The sequence below is a fragment of the Crinia signifera genome, chromosome 7, assembly GCF_055691185.1.
Source record: "Crinia signifera chromosome 7, ASM5569118v1, whole genome shotgun sequence".
NCBI lineage: Eukaryota > Metazoa > Chordata > Amphibia > Anura > Myobatrachidae > Crinia > Crinia signifera.
The window spans coordinates 187,378,848-187,391,854 of NC_139223.1; the positions used below are offsets into that span (position 1 = coordinate 187,378,848).

Genomic DNA, 13,007 nt, shown 5'->3' on the forward strand with positions numbered 1-13,007 from the left:
GCCCTCACCGGACTTTAATCGTTCGGGTACTTCAATCCAAGGATAGAGATGACATTTTAAGACTCGCACGAAATATGGGGGACTTATCATACAATGGCAAGAAAATTGCAGCATTTCCCGATTTGCCCTATGATGTTCAGAAGGGAAGGGCCGGGTTTCGAGACATCAAAGCTAGATTGCGGGAACTAAATATCAAATATGCTATGTTGTACCCTGTGAAGTTCCGGGTGATACAAAATGATGAAGTAAAAATTTTTTATTCCCCAGAAGAGGCGGCTGCCTGTACCTGGGAAATTGTCTAAATTGTCTTTATTCTTGCGGGGTGTTGTGAGTCTTTAATGACGAAATGATATCTTAGTGGGCATAGCAATGTTGGTGGATTTTCATTACTCAGTGTATTTTTGATGAATTTTCTGAAGAAAAAAAGGAAAAAAAAAAAAAATATATGTATATGATATCTGGATAAAAGAGAAAATATCCGAGTGATGGGTCTTGGGCGATGGGAGGGGGGGGAGGGGTGGGGGGATCAATGGATATTGTGTTTGTTAAAAATATAAACCAGAGGGTCAGGCACGCTTTAGTGAGGTGGCTATATAAGCAATTAGTCCAATCGGTGGGGGGGGGGGGTCAGATTAAAAGGTATACCTAAACGGGTAGGTAATACAGGGAGGGTGCGGGTGGGCGGGAGAATGTTTAATGTTATATGTGTTGTTCTTGTTGGGGGGTATGTGTGGTATATGTATGTAGTGCAGACTATTGGTAAATTAGTTTTTCGTATCAACAACTCCAGAAAGGGGGGGATAAGAGTGGTCGGATTGGGGCAGGATCAGTATGTCCTACTAGTAAATTACATGCATACTAAGTTATGGTGGGGTTTATGACATGGAACGTCAGAGGATTGAATGAGAAGATCAAGCGCTCGTTGGTCCTCAACCAATGCAGGGCTTCCACAGCCAATATAATATGCCTCCAAGAAACCCATCTGAGTGGGGATAAAACAATGGCATTGAGGCGGCCCTGGATTGGTAAAATGTTTCATTCGCAATTCTCATCATCCTCTCGAGGGGTTACTGTAATTATTAAAAAGAATATTGCTTTGACTTGTTGACAGTTAGCATCGACCCAAGGGGGCGGTATGTTTTTTTAGATGGGCAGATTGAAGCAATTAGGTATTGTATTCTAACCATATATATTCCTCCTCCTTTTTCGCTCGAGGTACTGCGCTTGGCAATTAATTTCGCTGCGGCATGTCCCGATAGTTTTGTTGTCTGCTTAGGAGACTTCAATTCTGTGATAGATATCAATCTAGATAGGTGGAGTAGAAGGGGATCTGGTGTTGGCCGGCAAACAAAACTTGCGGAATTCATAACTGAATTTGATTGGTGGGATGCATGGCGTGAGAAACATCCTAACGTTAAACAATATTCATTTTATTCACCCCCTCACAATGCATTCTCACGAATTGATAATATATTTGTGTCTAGAAATGTTCTTATGAACATAGCCTCAGTCGAGTACCTGTCTCGTGGAATCTCAGATCATTCCCCAGTATTATTGCAGATAAATCCTACGGTTAGTACAGGTATTAGACTTTGGAGACTCCATCCCTCTTGGTTATCTCAATTTAATGATGTAGAGGAGGTAGGTCTAATGGTCGATGGTTTTTTTGGGACAAACGGTGGTTCCGCTGAGCCCTCGACAGTTTGGGACACCTCAAAGGCGTATATACGTGGGATTTGCATAAAAAGGATTGCGCAAGCAAAGCGGAGGTACCGCGAAGCCGCTGTATTATTAGAAGACGATACGATGGTCAAAGAACAGAGATATCTTAGAGAGGATACTGAGATTACTAAAACTGAATGGCTGGAAGCCCAGAGAGTGTGGGTGGAGCATCTACAGACCATGATGATTCATAAATTACTGAGTGATTCCCATAAGTTCTATATGAACACTGATAAAGCCAGCAAATACATGGCATACCTGTCGAAGCTTGATAGGCCATCAAGTATAGTCACAAAAATAAGTCTAGATACGGGAGTGGTGGTTACCACTGCACCCGATATCGCAGGGGCATTTTGTGAACACTTTAGTAAGGTTTACGAAACCAAAATTACGTATGGGAGTGTTGATATTAAAAATTATCTGGGAAGTATAGATCTTCCAGTTCTCTCTAGTGAGGATAGGGAGATGCTAGACGCCCCGATGTCTATTGAGGAGGTAGTGGCAGCAATTAAGTCCCTCCCAACTGGGAAAGCTTCAGGCGTAGACGGCTCCCTGCAGAATTTTACAAAAAGTTTGAGGGGATTTTCGCCCCCAAGCTGCTGTATTATTTTCGGGAAATGGACTCAGCGGGTGGGTTTTCTAGTTCAATGACAGAGGCAATTATCACCGTCATTCCAAAAAATGGTAGGGACCCATCGCTGGTGGACTCTTACCGTCCTATCTCTCTGATCACGACAGACGCAAAAATTTTTGCTAAGATATTAGTTGTTAGACTAAATGCCGTGATCGGAAAGATAATTCACCCAGATCAGGTTGGATTTATGAGCGGCAAATCCACTGCAATAAACCTTCGTAGATTATTTATGTATATTCAAATGGCAGATGTAACTGGGATTCCAGTTGCCATCGCATCATTCGATGCTAATAAAGCATTCGATTCTATGGAATGGCCGTACCTGAGGCAAGTTTTATCGACCTTCGGGATAGGCTCCAGATTCATAAATTGGATATTTAGGTTATATCAATCCCCCAAAGCTAGGGTCCTGATTAACGGCCACATGTCCGAGCTGTTTCCACTTTCAAGGGGCACCCGACAAGGGTGTCCACTCTCTCCTTTGTTGTTTGCGCTCGCTACAGAACCAATTGCATGTAAATTGCGGTTGTTGTTGGGTACAATGGGAGAGAGTCGGGGTCCCCTGAGTAACATTATTTCATTATATGCAGACGATTTACTGGTTGGCATGACTGACCATATAAATCAGTTGCCCCAGGTTATTGGAAGCATACAGGAGTTTGGCCGCTATTCTGGTTTAACTATCAACTACAGTAAATCACAGCTGTTAATAACTGGGCCATCAAATCAAAGTGGGATCAATTATGAGTTCTGTCCTCCCGTAGTGGATAAGTTTAAATATTTAGGGATAGTGGTCTCAAGTAATCCATCAGATTATGTCACACACAATTTGGATCCCATAATTGAAGAATGCAAAATTAGATGTAAAAACTGGCAGCATCTCCCACTAACTACCTTAGGTCGAGTCAACTTAATAAAAATGGTGATATTGCCCAAACTGCTATATATATTTACTCACTCTCCCATCCTAATAAAAGATATAATGTTTCGTCAAATCCACCAAGTGATCTCATCTTATGTTTGGAAGAATAAAACCCCCAGAATTAAAATGGCGTATATGTGTAGAGAACGTAGCGAGGGAGGTTTTGCTATGCCCAATTTTAAAACATACTACTACGCAGCTCAATTAACGTACCTCACAACCTGGATAATTGGAAATGAGTATTCCGCAGAGCTAAAGAGGTATATTGCCAATGTCTTCCCTAATCATTCCCCGTTACAGGCAATCCTAAAGCAGGGAGGCCACCACAAACTTCCTCCATTTGTTAAACAATTGCGGTATATATGGCAATGGGCATGTAAAAGAGCGGGGTTTGATGGGGTAGACCCTGATACCTATATTTTTTTCTATGACCCAGCTTTACAGTTTGAATGCAAATCAGGGAGGAAGAATATGGGGGCATTATGGAGTGGAAACTATAGGCCAGGTCTTTGAGGGAAATGCGCTGCGGCATTTTTCTCAGCTGCAGTCGGAATTTGCACTCCCTAAACATATGTTCTACCGGTACCTGCAGCTGAGAAGTGCCTTAGCGCAAGAAAATCATGTGAAGCAAATTATTCTGGCCGAATCCCCCCTGAAAAAATTTGTGAAGACTATAGGTAATAACAAATGTCTTTCCAAATGGTATAAATTTCTCCAGATAAATACACAAACAGATAATATGGAAGGGCTGATTAATAAATGGGTGGTGGATGTCCCGGGGATCGATAGTGAAGATTGGAAGGTAGCGTTGGATGTCCCTCGTATATCTACCAACTCTATAAGAATCCAGCAAGTTCAGTTGAATATACTTTATCGCACATATTTAACTCCTGATAGGATTTCTGGTTTTTCACAGAACTACTGCAGTAGATGCCCGAAGTGTCATGTTATAGGATGTGGGTTTTGGCACTTGCTGTGGGATTGCGGTGAGGTTCAGAAGTTTTAGCAGGAGGTCGGTAGGGCACTGATTAGCATCGGGTTGGAGGGTGAAGATTTTCGTCCTCTGACAATCATTCTTGGGGTATGGCCGAGTTCGATCCCGTCGGGTTTCCGACAGCTATTAATAAATTTATGTGCAATAGCTAAAGTCATCATTGCTCGTAGATGGATGGCGAAAGAAAACCCAAGAGTTCAGGAATGGATTGCTTTGGTTAATGTTAATATGATGCATGAGCGATATATGCTTTCTTCCAGGAACACTATAGACAAATTTCATGTGATATGGGATAAATGGTATTATTCAAAATACTACAATATATAATTTTCTTTTTGGTCTACTCCCACATCTGGATCTGGACCCCCCCCCTTTTTTTTTTTTTTTTTTTTTTCTCTCACTGTCAGCTCACACACTGTCACATTACACGATATGTAGGGAAGGGAAAAAAAAAGAGCAGGGGGGGAGGAAGGGGTGGAGGGTGGGTAGGTTCGGGGACGGCACTATAAATAGTAATATTTTACTACATACACTAAAAAGGCTACAGTAAAACTTAGTAGCCACACTGATAAAGCCAGTCATCAATGGGCTGGTATAAAGCACTGGCACATTAAAAGAAGCATCTCTAATTCTGAGGGCCCGCAACAGTTAATGTTGGGGAGAATCAGTCTTGAGATCCGTACATAGAAACGTAATAGATATAAAAACACAGCGAGCACACGTCTTATAATTTCAAATTTTTTTTTTTTTTTTGTTTCTTTCCTTCTCCTCTTTTATGGGAAGCGGGAAACGGGGGGTGAGGGGAGGATAGGGGGGAAAAATTGACCTTGATCAACGGACAATAATTCTGTATCAGTTCCTGGAAGGAAGATTTTCATATCACGGAAGATATATTTGCAAAATGTAGAGTGATAGGGCTGGTTTAGTATTGTAGATAGGGCATGCTGGACTGCCGATCTCAAGGATCCTGCTCTCTTCTTTAATGGAATTGATTGTAGAAATGTTTCTTGCTGCACTACTTCTGTATCGTTGGTGTTGTATGTCAGGAGTCTATGTCATAAAATGTAATGTATTGTTGTCGAGTGTAAGAGAATGTCAATGTGTAAAGAAAAATGAAAACTTTTCAATAAAGAGAATCTAAAAAAAAAAAAAAGGATTCCCCTGACATAGTTGTCTTAACTGAAACGCATCTAGTGGGATCTAAGACCTTGGCGCTCAAAAAACCCTGGGTGGGCTGGGCCTATCATTCGATGCACACCTCCGCCTCTAGGGGAATTTCTATCCTTATACGTAGAACTGTACCATTTTCTATGGAACTGATAGACTGACCCGGGAGCGCGGTTTATATTTTTAAAATGTACCCTTAATTCTATTTCAGTTATCCTTGCTGCAGTGTATATCCCTCCCCCCTATAAGCATGACGTTCTTAAAAAATTAGCTGCATTCATGACCCTGTATCCATCCACTCCTATTATGTGTCTGGGTGACTTTAACAACGTCTTGAACCCCCAGTTAGATAATCTCTCTGCTGTCGCCCCCTCCTCGCACACACGTTTGTCCCCTTTTTCCCAGCTGCTCGGTGAGATGGGCCTGGTCGATGCTTGGCGAGAGAAATATCCAAATACAAAACAATACTCCTGCTTCTCTTTATCTCATTCCTCCTTTTCGAGGGTTGACCTGGCCCTTCTCTCAAGGGAGCTACTGCCCCGGGTCACGCGGATCAAGTACGAGAGTAGAGGCATCTCCGACCACTCTCCCCTTATACTGTCCCTTGACTTTGACTGCCAACCTGGACAGAGGATCTGGAAGCTCAATCCTTTTTGGCTTGAGCGTTTGGGTCCACCATCTGAACTTGAGGCCGGGTGGGAGGAATTTTTTAGTTATAATTCGTCCAGTTCCTCCCCTATGCTGTTATGGGATACCTTTAAGGCGTTTGCCAGGGGTACCCTTATTCAAACTATTTCTACTTTAAAAGCCCGCTATAGGAAGAACGAGGAGGAGCTGGAATTGGCCTGTGTCGTAGCTGAGCTGGCATACCTGTCAGACCGCTCAGAGACCTCGAAGGCAGCATGGTTGAAGGCTCAGAGGGAATGGACCTATTACCTTTAGGATAAGGCCAAACTTAAGCTGCTGTTTTCATCCCATTCTGCTTATGCCACTGGGGACAGGCCGGGTAGTTTTTTGTCCCATCTGGCTAGGGGTGACCGCCTTAACAACACAGTAGTTATGATACAGCGTCCAGATGGCTCTCGGGCTACACATACACCAGATATAGCAAACGCCTTTGTTGCCTTTTATAAACAGCTCTACAAATCCAAATTGGACAGTACCCCTGAGGATCTAAAAGCATATATTCGTAATATCCCCCTTCCCTCCCTATCGGAAGAAGCCCTAGCTTTCTTAGATTCCCCTCTGACCCTAGAAGAAGTAATTACCGCCATCAAATCCTTCCCTGCTAAAAAAGCACCGGGCACAGACGGTATCCCAGTAGAGTTCTACAGGAGGCATATAGATTTTTTCTCCCCTTGACTATTGACCCTATTCCAGCAACTTCTCTTGCAGGATTCCCTCCCGACCACAATGTCTGAGGCTCTGATTGTTCTCATTCCCAAGCCGGGCAAAGACCCTGCCCTCCCTGAATCCTACCGCCCAATTTCCCTTCTTCCTACAGATATAAAGATCCTTGCCAAAGTCCTCGCCGCCAGGCTGAATCGGGTCATAGAGCAACTTATCCATTCAGACCAGACTGGATTCATGCCCCAAAAATCAACAACTATTAACCTCCGTCGACTATTTACTCACCTCCAGTTCCCTTGTGGGGAGTCCCGCTCCTCGGTTATAGTCTCCTTGGATGCCGCTAAGGCGTTTGACTCTGTGGAGTGGGGCTTCCTATGAGAGGTGATGGCTCGGATGGGCATTGGCCCTACATTTATTAGATACATTAGGCTGCTCTATTCTAAACCAGTGGCGAGGATCTTGGTTAATGGCTTTGTTTCTCCCCCCTTTCCCCTTTCTAGAGGCACTAGGCAGGGCTGTCCCCTCTCTCCAGCACTTCGCTATTGCAATCGAACCCCTGGCCTGCTTGATCAGACAGTCCACAGCTATACAGGGGCTTACAATAGGTACAAGGGAGGACAGGGTCGCCCTGTATGCAGACATATTTTGCTATTTATACACAATTATGTCTCCTCCATGCCTGCTATCCTTCACCTCATTGATACATATGGGAGGTTTTCTGGTCTTTCGATTAATTGGGACAAGTCCTGCATCATGCCTTTTGTCGGGAGGGTGTCCCTCAACCCCTGAGATCTCACTTCCCCTTCAGTGGTCAGATTCCTTCAAATATTTAGGTATTCAGATATCTAATGACCTTCGCCAATTTATACCATTAAACCTTGACCCTCTGATTATAAATCTCCGCACTAAAATACGGGTATGGACTAAGCTACTGCTAACTCTAACTGGCCGAGTAAACTTAGTTAAAATGGTTTTTCAACCTAAACTTCTGTACGTCCTACAACAATCCCCGGTGTACATCCTCCAGAGATTCTTCCACACGATCAATGGTCTGCTCTCGACCCTGGTTTTGGCCCATAAACGTCCACGTATCAAGCTCACTGTACTGACCCGTCCCAGGGACAGGAGAGGTTTGGGACTCCCAGCGCTCAGGATCTATTACTACTCTGCCCAGTTGATATTTATTCGACAGTGGCTCCATGAACAGGAACCTTCCACACTCCATGCCCAAATGTTTGCACAAAAATTTCCAAACCTATCTCCTCTACAAGTCTTAATTAGTGCTAACACAAGCTCTATTGGCATTCCCCTAATCAGACAAGCAGTTCTGATCGGGAAACAGGTTCACCGGGTGTTGGGCGGGCATGGTTGGGACCCTGAAACCTTGTTAGATAATTACCTATGTCTGCCTGAACTAGTTGCATTGGAGGTCACGACAGTCTGGTCTAGATGGGGCATCTCCTTGCTTCGCGACTTATACCAAGAGAACGTTCTTAAAACCTTTCAATCTCTACACACTGATCTCTCGATACCGAACTCGTACTTTTACAGATACCTACAGCTGCGCCATGCCCTCTCTGCCCAATTTCGGGCTGCTCCGCCAGAACTCTTAGACTCCCCGGTGAAAATAATGGTCCTGAAATCCCCTGAGTCTCACCTAATTTCCCATTTGTACTCAAACATCCTATTACCAGCTCACCCAGGCGACCTGCCCCGACTGCATGCTCTTTAGGAGTCTGATTTGGGCCCCTTGGGGGATGAGATGTGGGAATTGGCACTTGCCGGACCCCGTATTTCCACACTAACTGTACGGTTTCAGCAGATCTAATTTTTTATTTTACACCGCATATATTACACCCCTGATAAACTATTCCGGTTAGGTATTGCCCCTCCGCCAATCTGTCCTAAATGCGGAGCATCAGATGAGTCCTTTTTACACTTGCTCTGGTCCTGCCCTCATGTAGCCTCCTTCTGGACAGGAGTTACTAGCATTATAGTGCAAACAGGTGTTCCGAGTGAGCTTCTCACCCCTGCAGTATGCATCCTAGCTGCCTTAGATAATGACGCACCAGATGTGCCAACCAAACGTTATGTAATTAACCTGTGCGCCCTCACAAAGGTGTGTATCGCCAGTACCTGGCTTACTAAAAGCCCGCCCATCATACAAGCCTGGCTTAATTTAGTCAATGACAGTGTATCCCACGAGAAGTTCACATACCTCGCTAGGAGAGCTGCTCACAGGTTTACTGCCATCTGGTCCAGATGGTCTGATTCCCAATTCGCCAATCCCACCACTCGAACACTTTCCACCTAATATCGAATACTTATATCGGACATCCATATACCCTGTCTATACTTATTTCCCGCACTAGCACCAGGACATGTAAATACAGGACGTCTTTTCTCACTCAACCCTGCACATTCTATCATTATTGTCTCCCTTTATCTTTATAATTCTTATATATTGTATAGGTATGTTTAAATATGCTTTCTTGGTTCAACCAATGTAAACAGATACGCGTGAACACATGTATATTTACTTAAGACCATCTTTATTCTAGCTTTGATTGTGAACTGTGTTTTCTTTTTTTCTTTTGTAAAAATGTAAAATGTCTATAAAAATTATTGCATCAAAAAAAAAAAAAATATGTGTTGGATCAACATGTGAAATAGGTCGACCTGGCTAATGGTGCGTAAACACGGAAAGATTTGTTAAAAGATCTGGGCGTTCCTGATGGATTGAAACGACCAATCGCTCAAATCGTTCCGTGTGTATGAATGATATATCGTACGATGCGCATACCCACCGGTCGTTGGTAGAGGTTGATGATCTTTCCTGCATGCAAGACCAATTGTTTCATGTGTAGGCAGGATCCACCATCGTTAAAGATCAATCGGTCATGTGTAATTGTTTGCTCAATCGTTCTTCATTTGACACCAAATCGTTTGTGCAGGAGTTCAAAATAAAATGTTAAAGACATTGAATGTATATACAGTACTTAAGAATATGTTAGTTGAATTGATTATAAGAGGTTTCTAATGATTCTGATCACTCGGTTTAAGAGTATCTGTATACATGGACCTGGGCCATAACACAACATTCCTCCCTTATCTGAAGAAATTCATATTTTACCTGTACCACAGAAAGAAATCCTCAAATGATCAATGTTGGGATATCCTCATTCGTAGGTTATGGCAGGCTTTACAATATCATTTGCACTCAATAAGATGTCACCTCAGATATAAAGAAGCATCCATTTCCTTTGTTGTGTCTGTTTCGGTCATTCTGTAGGCCATATTTATTGCCATTAATTCACTACACTGTGGTCCTCATACAGGATATGCTTCCTTGCCACCAGGGTAAAATACACAGTGAAAGGCCTCCTTGCCCACGGTTGTGTATTGGGGGGGGGGGGGGTCTGTCTTGCTGAGGATGGCGGCGGCTTGTACCTGTTTTATTGGGGCACTTGTTTCTTCCGCTGTGGTGGGGGTCACCTGATTCTCCAATGGCAGTTGGGGTGCATCCCCCAGCATCATCTTAAAGATGAAATGGAAATTCAAAATAATAATTAAGCTCCGTTATATGCATCTCGTCTAGTCAGACTTACAATAGTATAACCCCCTAACCCTAATACCATATGTCATACTGATAAACCAACCCTATTATCCTAACCCTAATATCCTATCCCTAATAGTATAACCCCTAATACCATAAGTCCTACTGATAAACCAACCCTATGACCGTCACTTGCAGTAGAAGTACAGTATGTGCATGTCCATGGGTGATGAAGGTTTTTGTAGGATCATGGCCCAGTTGCCAGCAAATGTGGATAATGAAACCTCTTGGTTTGTTTTGTTCATCAGGCCCATGAGGTTCTGGCGCTGGAAATGCTGACCCTGCTGTTGGAACGACCTACAGATGACAGTGTTGAAGTGTCTATTGGGTTTTTAAAGGAAAGCGGGCTTAAGCTGACCCAAGTGACACCCAGAGGTATAAATGGTAAGTGATTGCTCTGTCCCATCCTGGCTGTTTGAGAGAGTACGTTATTGTCCTCATTATTGGTAATGCTTGGAGAAAGGAGAACTTTAACCTGAAGAAGAGTCCAAGCGTCTGGGCGAAACATGCTTGGTATGGATGAGACCTTGCAGAATAATCCTCCTTCTATAAGCAAATATTGTACGTTACCCATCCTAAACCCGTGCTTTCCTAACATTGCAACCCTTATGCCTCCTTTGTAATGGGGACCTCTGCTCGACAGATGCTGCATCTGCAACTCTAGAGGGATCATAGAGTTGTTATGGAGCAAATACAGGCTGCTTCTGATTGGCTAGCCCAGCACTTGTTTAGTCCAAAGCTGGTTTCGACATCATTCATTGTCATATAGTCTAATTTCTGAAGCTTGTGTGTTTCTGCCCAGCATTGTTATGGCTATCGCATGACTGCTTTGTAAATGTTAAAAGTACAGTCCGTTTATCTTTTTACAAAAACATTTCATTTAAATCTCAAAATATCTGTTCTATTTTCTATTAAGTGCATATATGATATTCCTGTCCCCTGTAGCTATATTCGAACGTCTACGTAACATCCTACACGAGTCAGAGATCGACAAGCGTGTCCAATACATGATTGAAGTCATGTTTGCTGTGAGGAAGGACGGTTTCAAGGATCACCCGATTATCCCCGATGGTCTAGACCTGGTGGAGGAAGAAGACCAGTTCACACACATGCTACCTCTGGAAGACGATTATAATCCAGAAGATGTACTTAGTAAGTCTTATTTATCGCTCCATTAATGAAACCGGTGACTGTTTTAAACTGGCTGCACTGAGAATAAACTGTCTGGATGAGTATTTGCTTGCGGCATAAATCAAATCACTCGGTTGTAAAAGGATCTCTCACTTCCAACTCTATCTGCCTTTCTCCATCAGTGCCGTGTTGTGGATTTTTATCCTTTGATTTGCCCTTTTTTTTTTTTTTTTTAAGTGGAATGTTCTTTAAATATAAGGAGGTATCCATTTGGCTGCACTAAATTACAGTGGGTAGTTGATCTCCCAGGGCTAACCAAATAGCCCCATAAAACAGCCAGCACTTATCAGGGATATTTTTTTTTTTCACCATGGCTTCAATCGAATAACTCGATAATGGCTATTGGGCAAAAATCATGATAACAGCCTTTGATTTTCCTGCCGACAGTTTTTCATGGATAATTGGATACCATAGACTTATACAGCCTACACACATAGTGATATACAGGCATTTTCTGAGTTTTACTTAATTTAACTACATAGCTCATAGTATTCGTTCTAGGAACAAGGGTGGGCAGGGCGCCGCTGCACGGGGGCAGGGTAAGGGGGTCGGACCGGGCCCGCTGACGTCACTGTTTTGGGCGGTCCTTGGCCGCCAACGTCACAAAAGGGGCAGGCCCGGCCAGCAGCGTCACGCAAACGGGCAGGCCCGGCCGCCGGCGTCACTGAAGGGGGTCGACCCGGCAACCCGGAAGGCTGTACACTGCTGGGGAAGCGCCGGGCATCGCTATCTACATCGGCACCGGGCTTCCCCGGTCACGACAGAGGCAGGCTGTTTTAGCGGGGCGCTGCCAGAAGCTAAAACAGCCTAGCGGGAACACTAGCTCAGAAAATGCCCCTCATCGCTCCATGTGTAGGGGCCAAACACTGGCCCCGACAGATCTCGCAGCAAAATCTAAAACCCCTCACACCCCTGCAGCCTAAATCTTACCTCCGTGTTATGTCATGATTGTGATCGTCGTAGTCCCGCTGGCTGTTTAATGACATTCAGAATCCTGGCGGTCGGTTTTATAATTGCACGGCCCTTAAATGTTCTAAAGTAAATAACATATTTACTAATTACTGTTTGCAAAGTGTGGACATTTCTCCTTTTCATAGTTATTTGTATCTGGCCAGTCAAATGTAAGAAATATGCAGCTTTTGAGGTTTTAATTAATTCTGAAGCCTCCCAAGTAGGGGGCATTTATGGAAACCAGAGCATTTGAAACTAAGAAAAATGAAAAACTTCCAGTAAATGTCTATTGCATTTCTATCTCTCAAACAAAGTTTAACCCTTCATAAGACCCAAGCAGTAAATGTCCCGCCCCAGTGATGTCACATCCACCTTTTCCATTAGTGCGATGACATTTTCCCGCACGGATGGATTTTTAAAATGCGCGAGTGCTGGAGGTCAGGTTTACCAGCGATTTGAT

The 13,007-nt window shown here is 43.6% G+C and overlaps 1 protein-coding gene across 1 annotated transcript in view; it reads left to right on the top strand.

Annotated features, from left to right (window-relative positions):
* The window catches only part of CWC22 (CWC22 spliceosome associated protein), a 72,245-nt gene that overhangs the window by 23,591 nt on the left and 35,647 nt on the right, over positions 1–13,007 (top strand). Inside the window, exons 8-9 of the mRNA XM_083154696.1 lie at positions 10,654–10,789; positions 11,351–11,557. Coding sequence (XP_083010822.1) covers positions 10,654–10,789; positions 11,351–11,557 — 343 coding nt within the window. The remainder of the gene's footprint in view (positions 1–10,653; positions 10,790–11,350; positions 11,558–13,007) is intronic.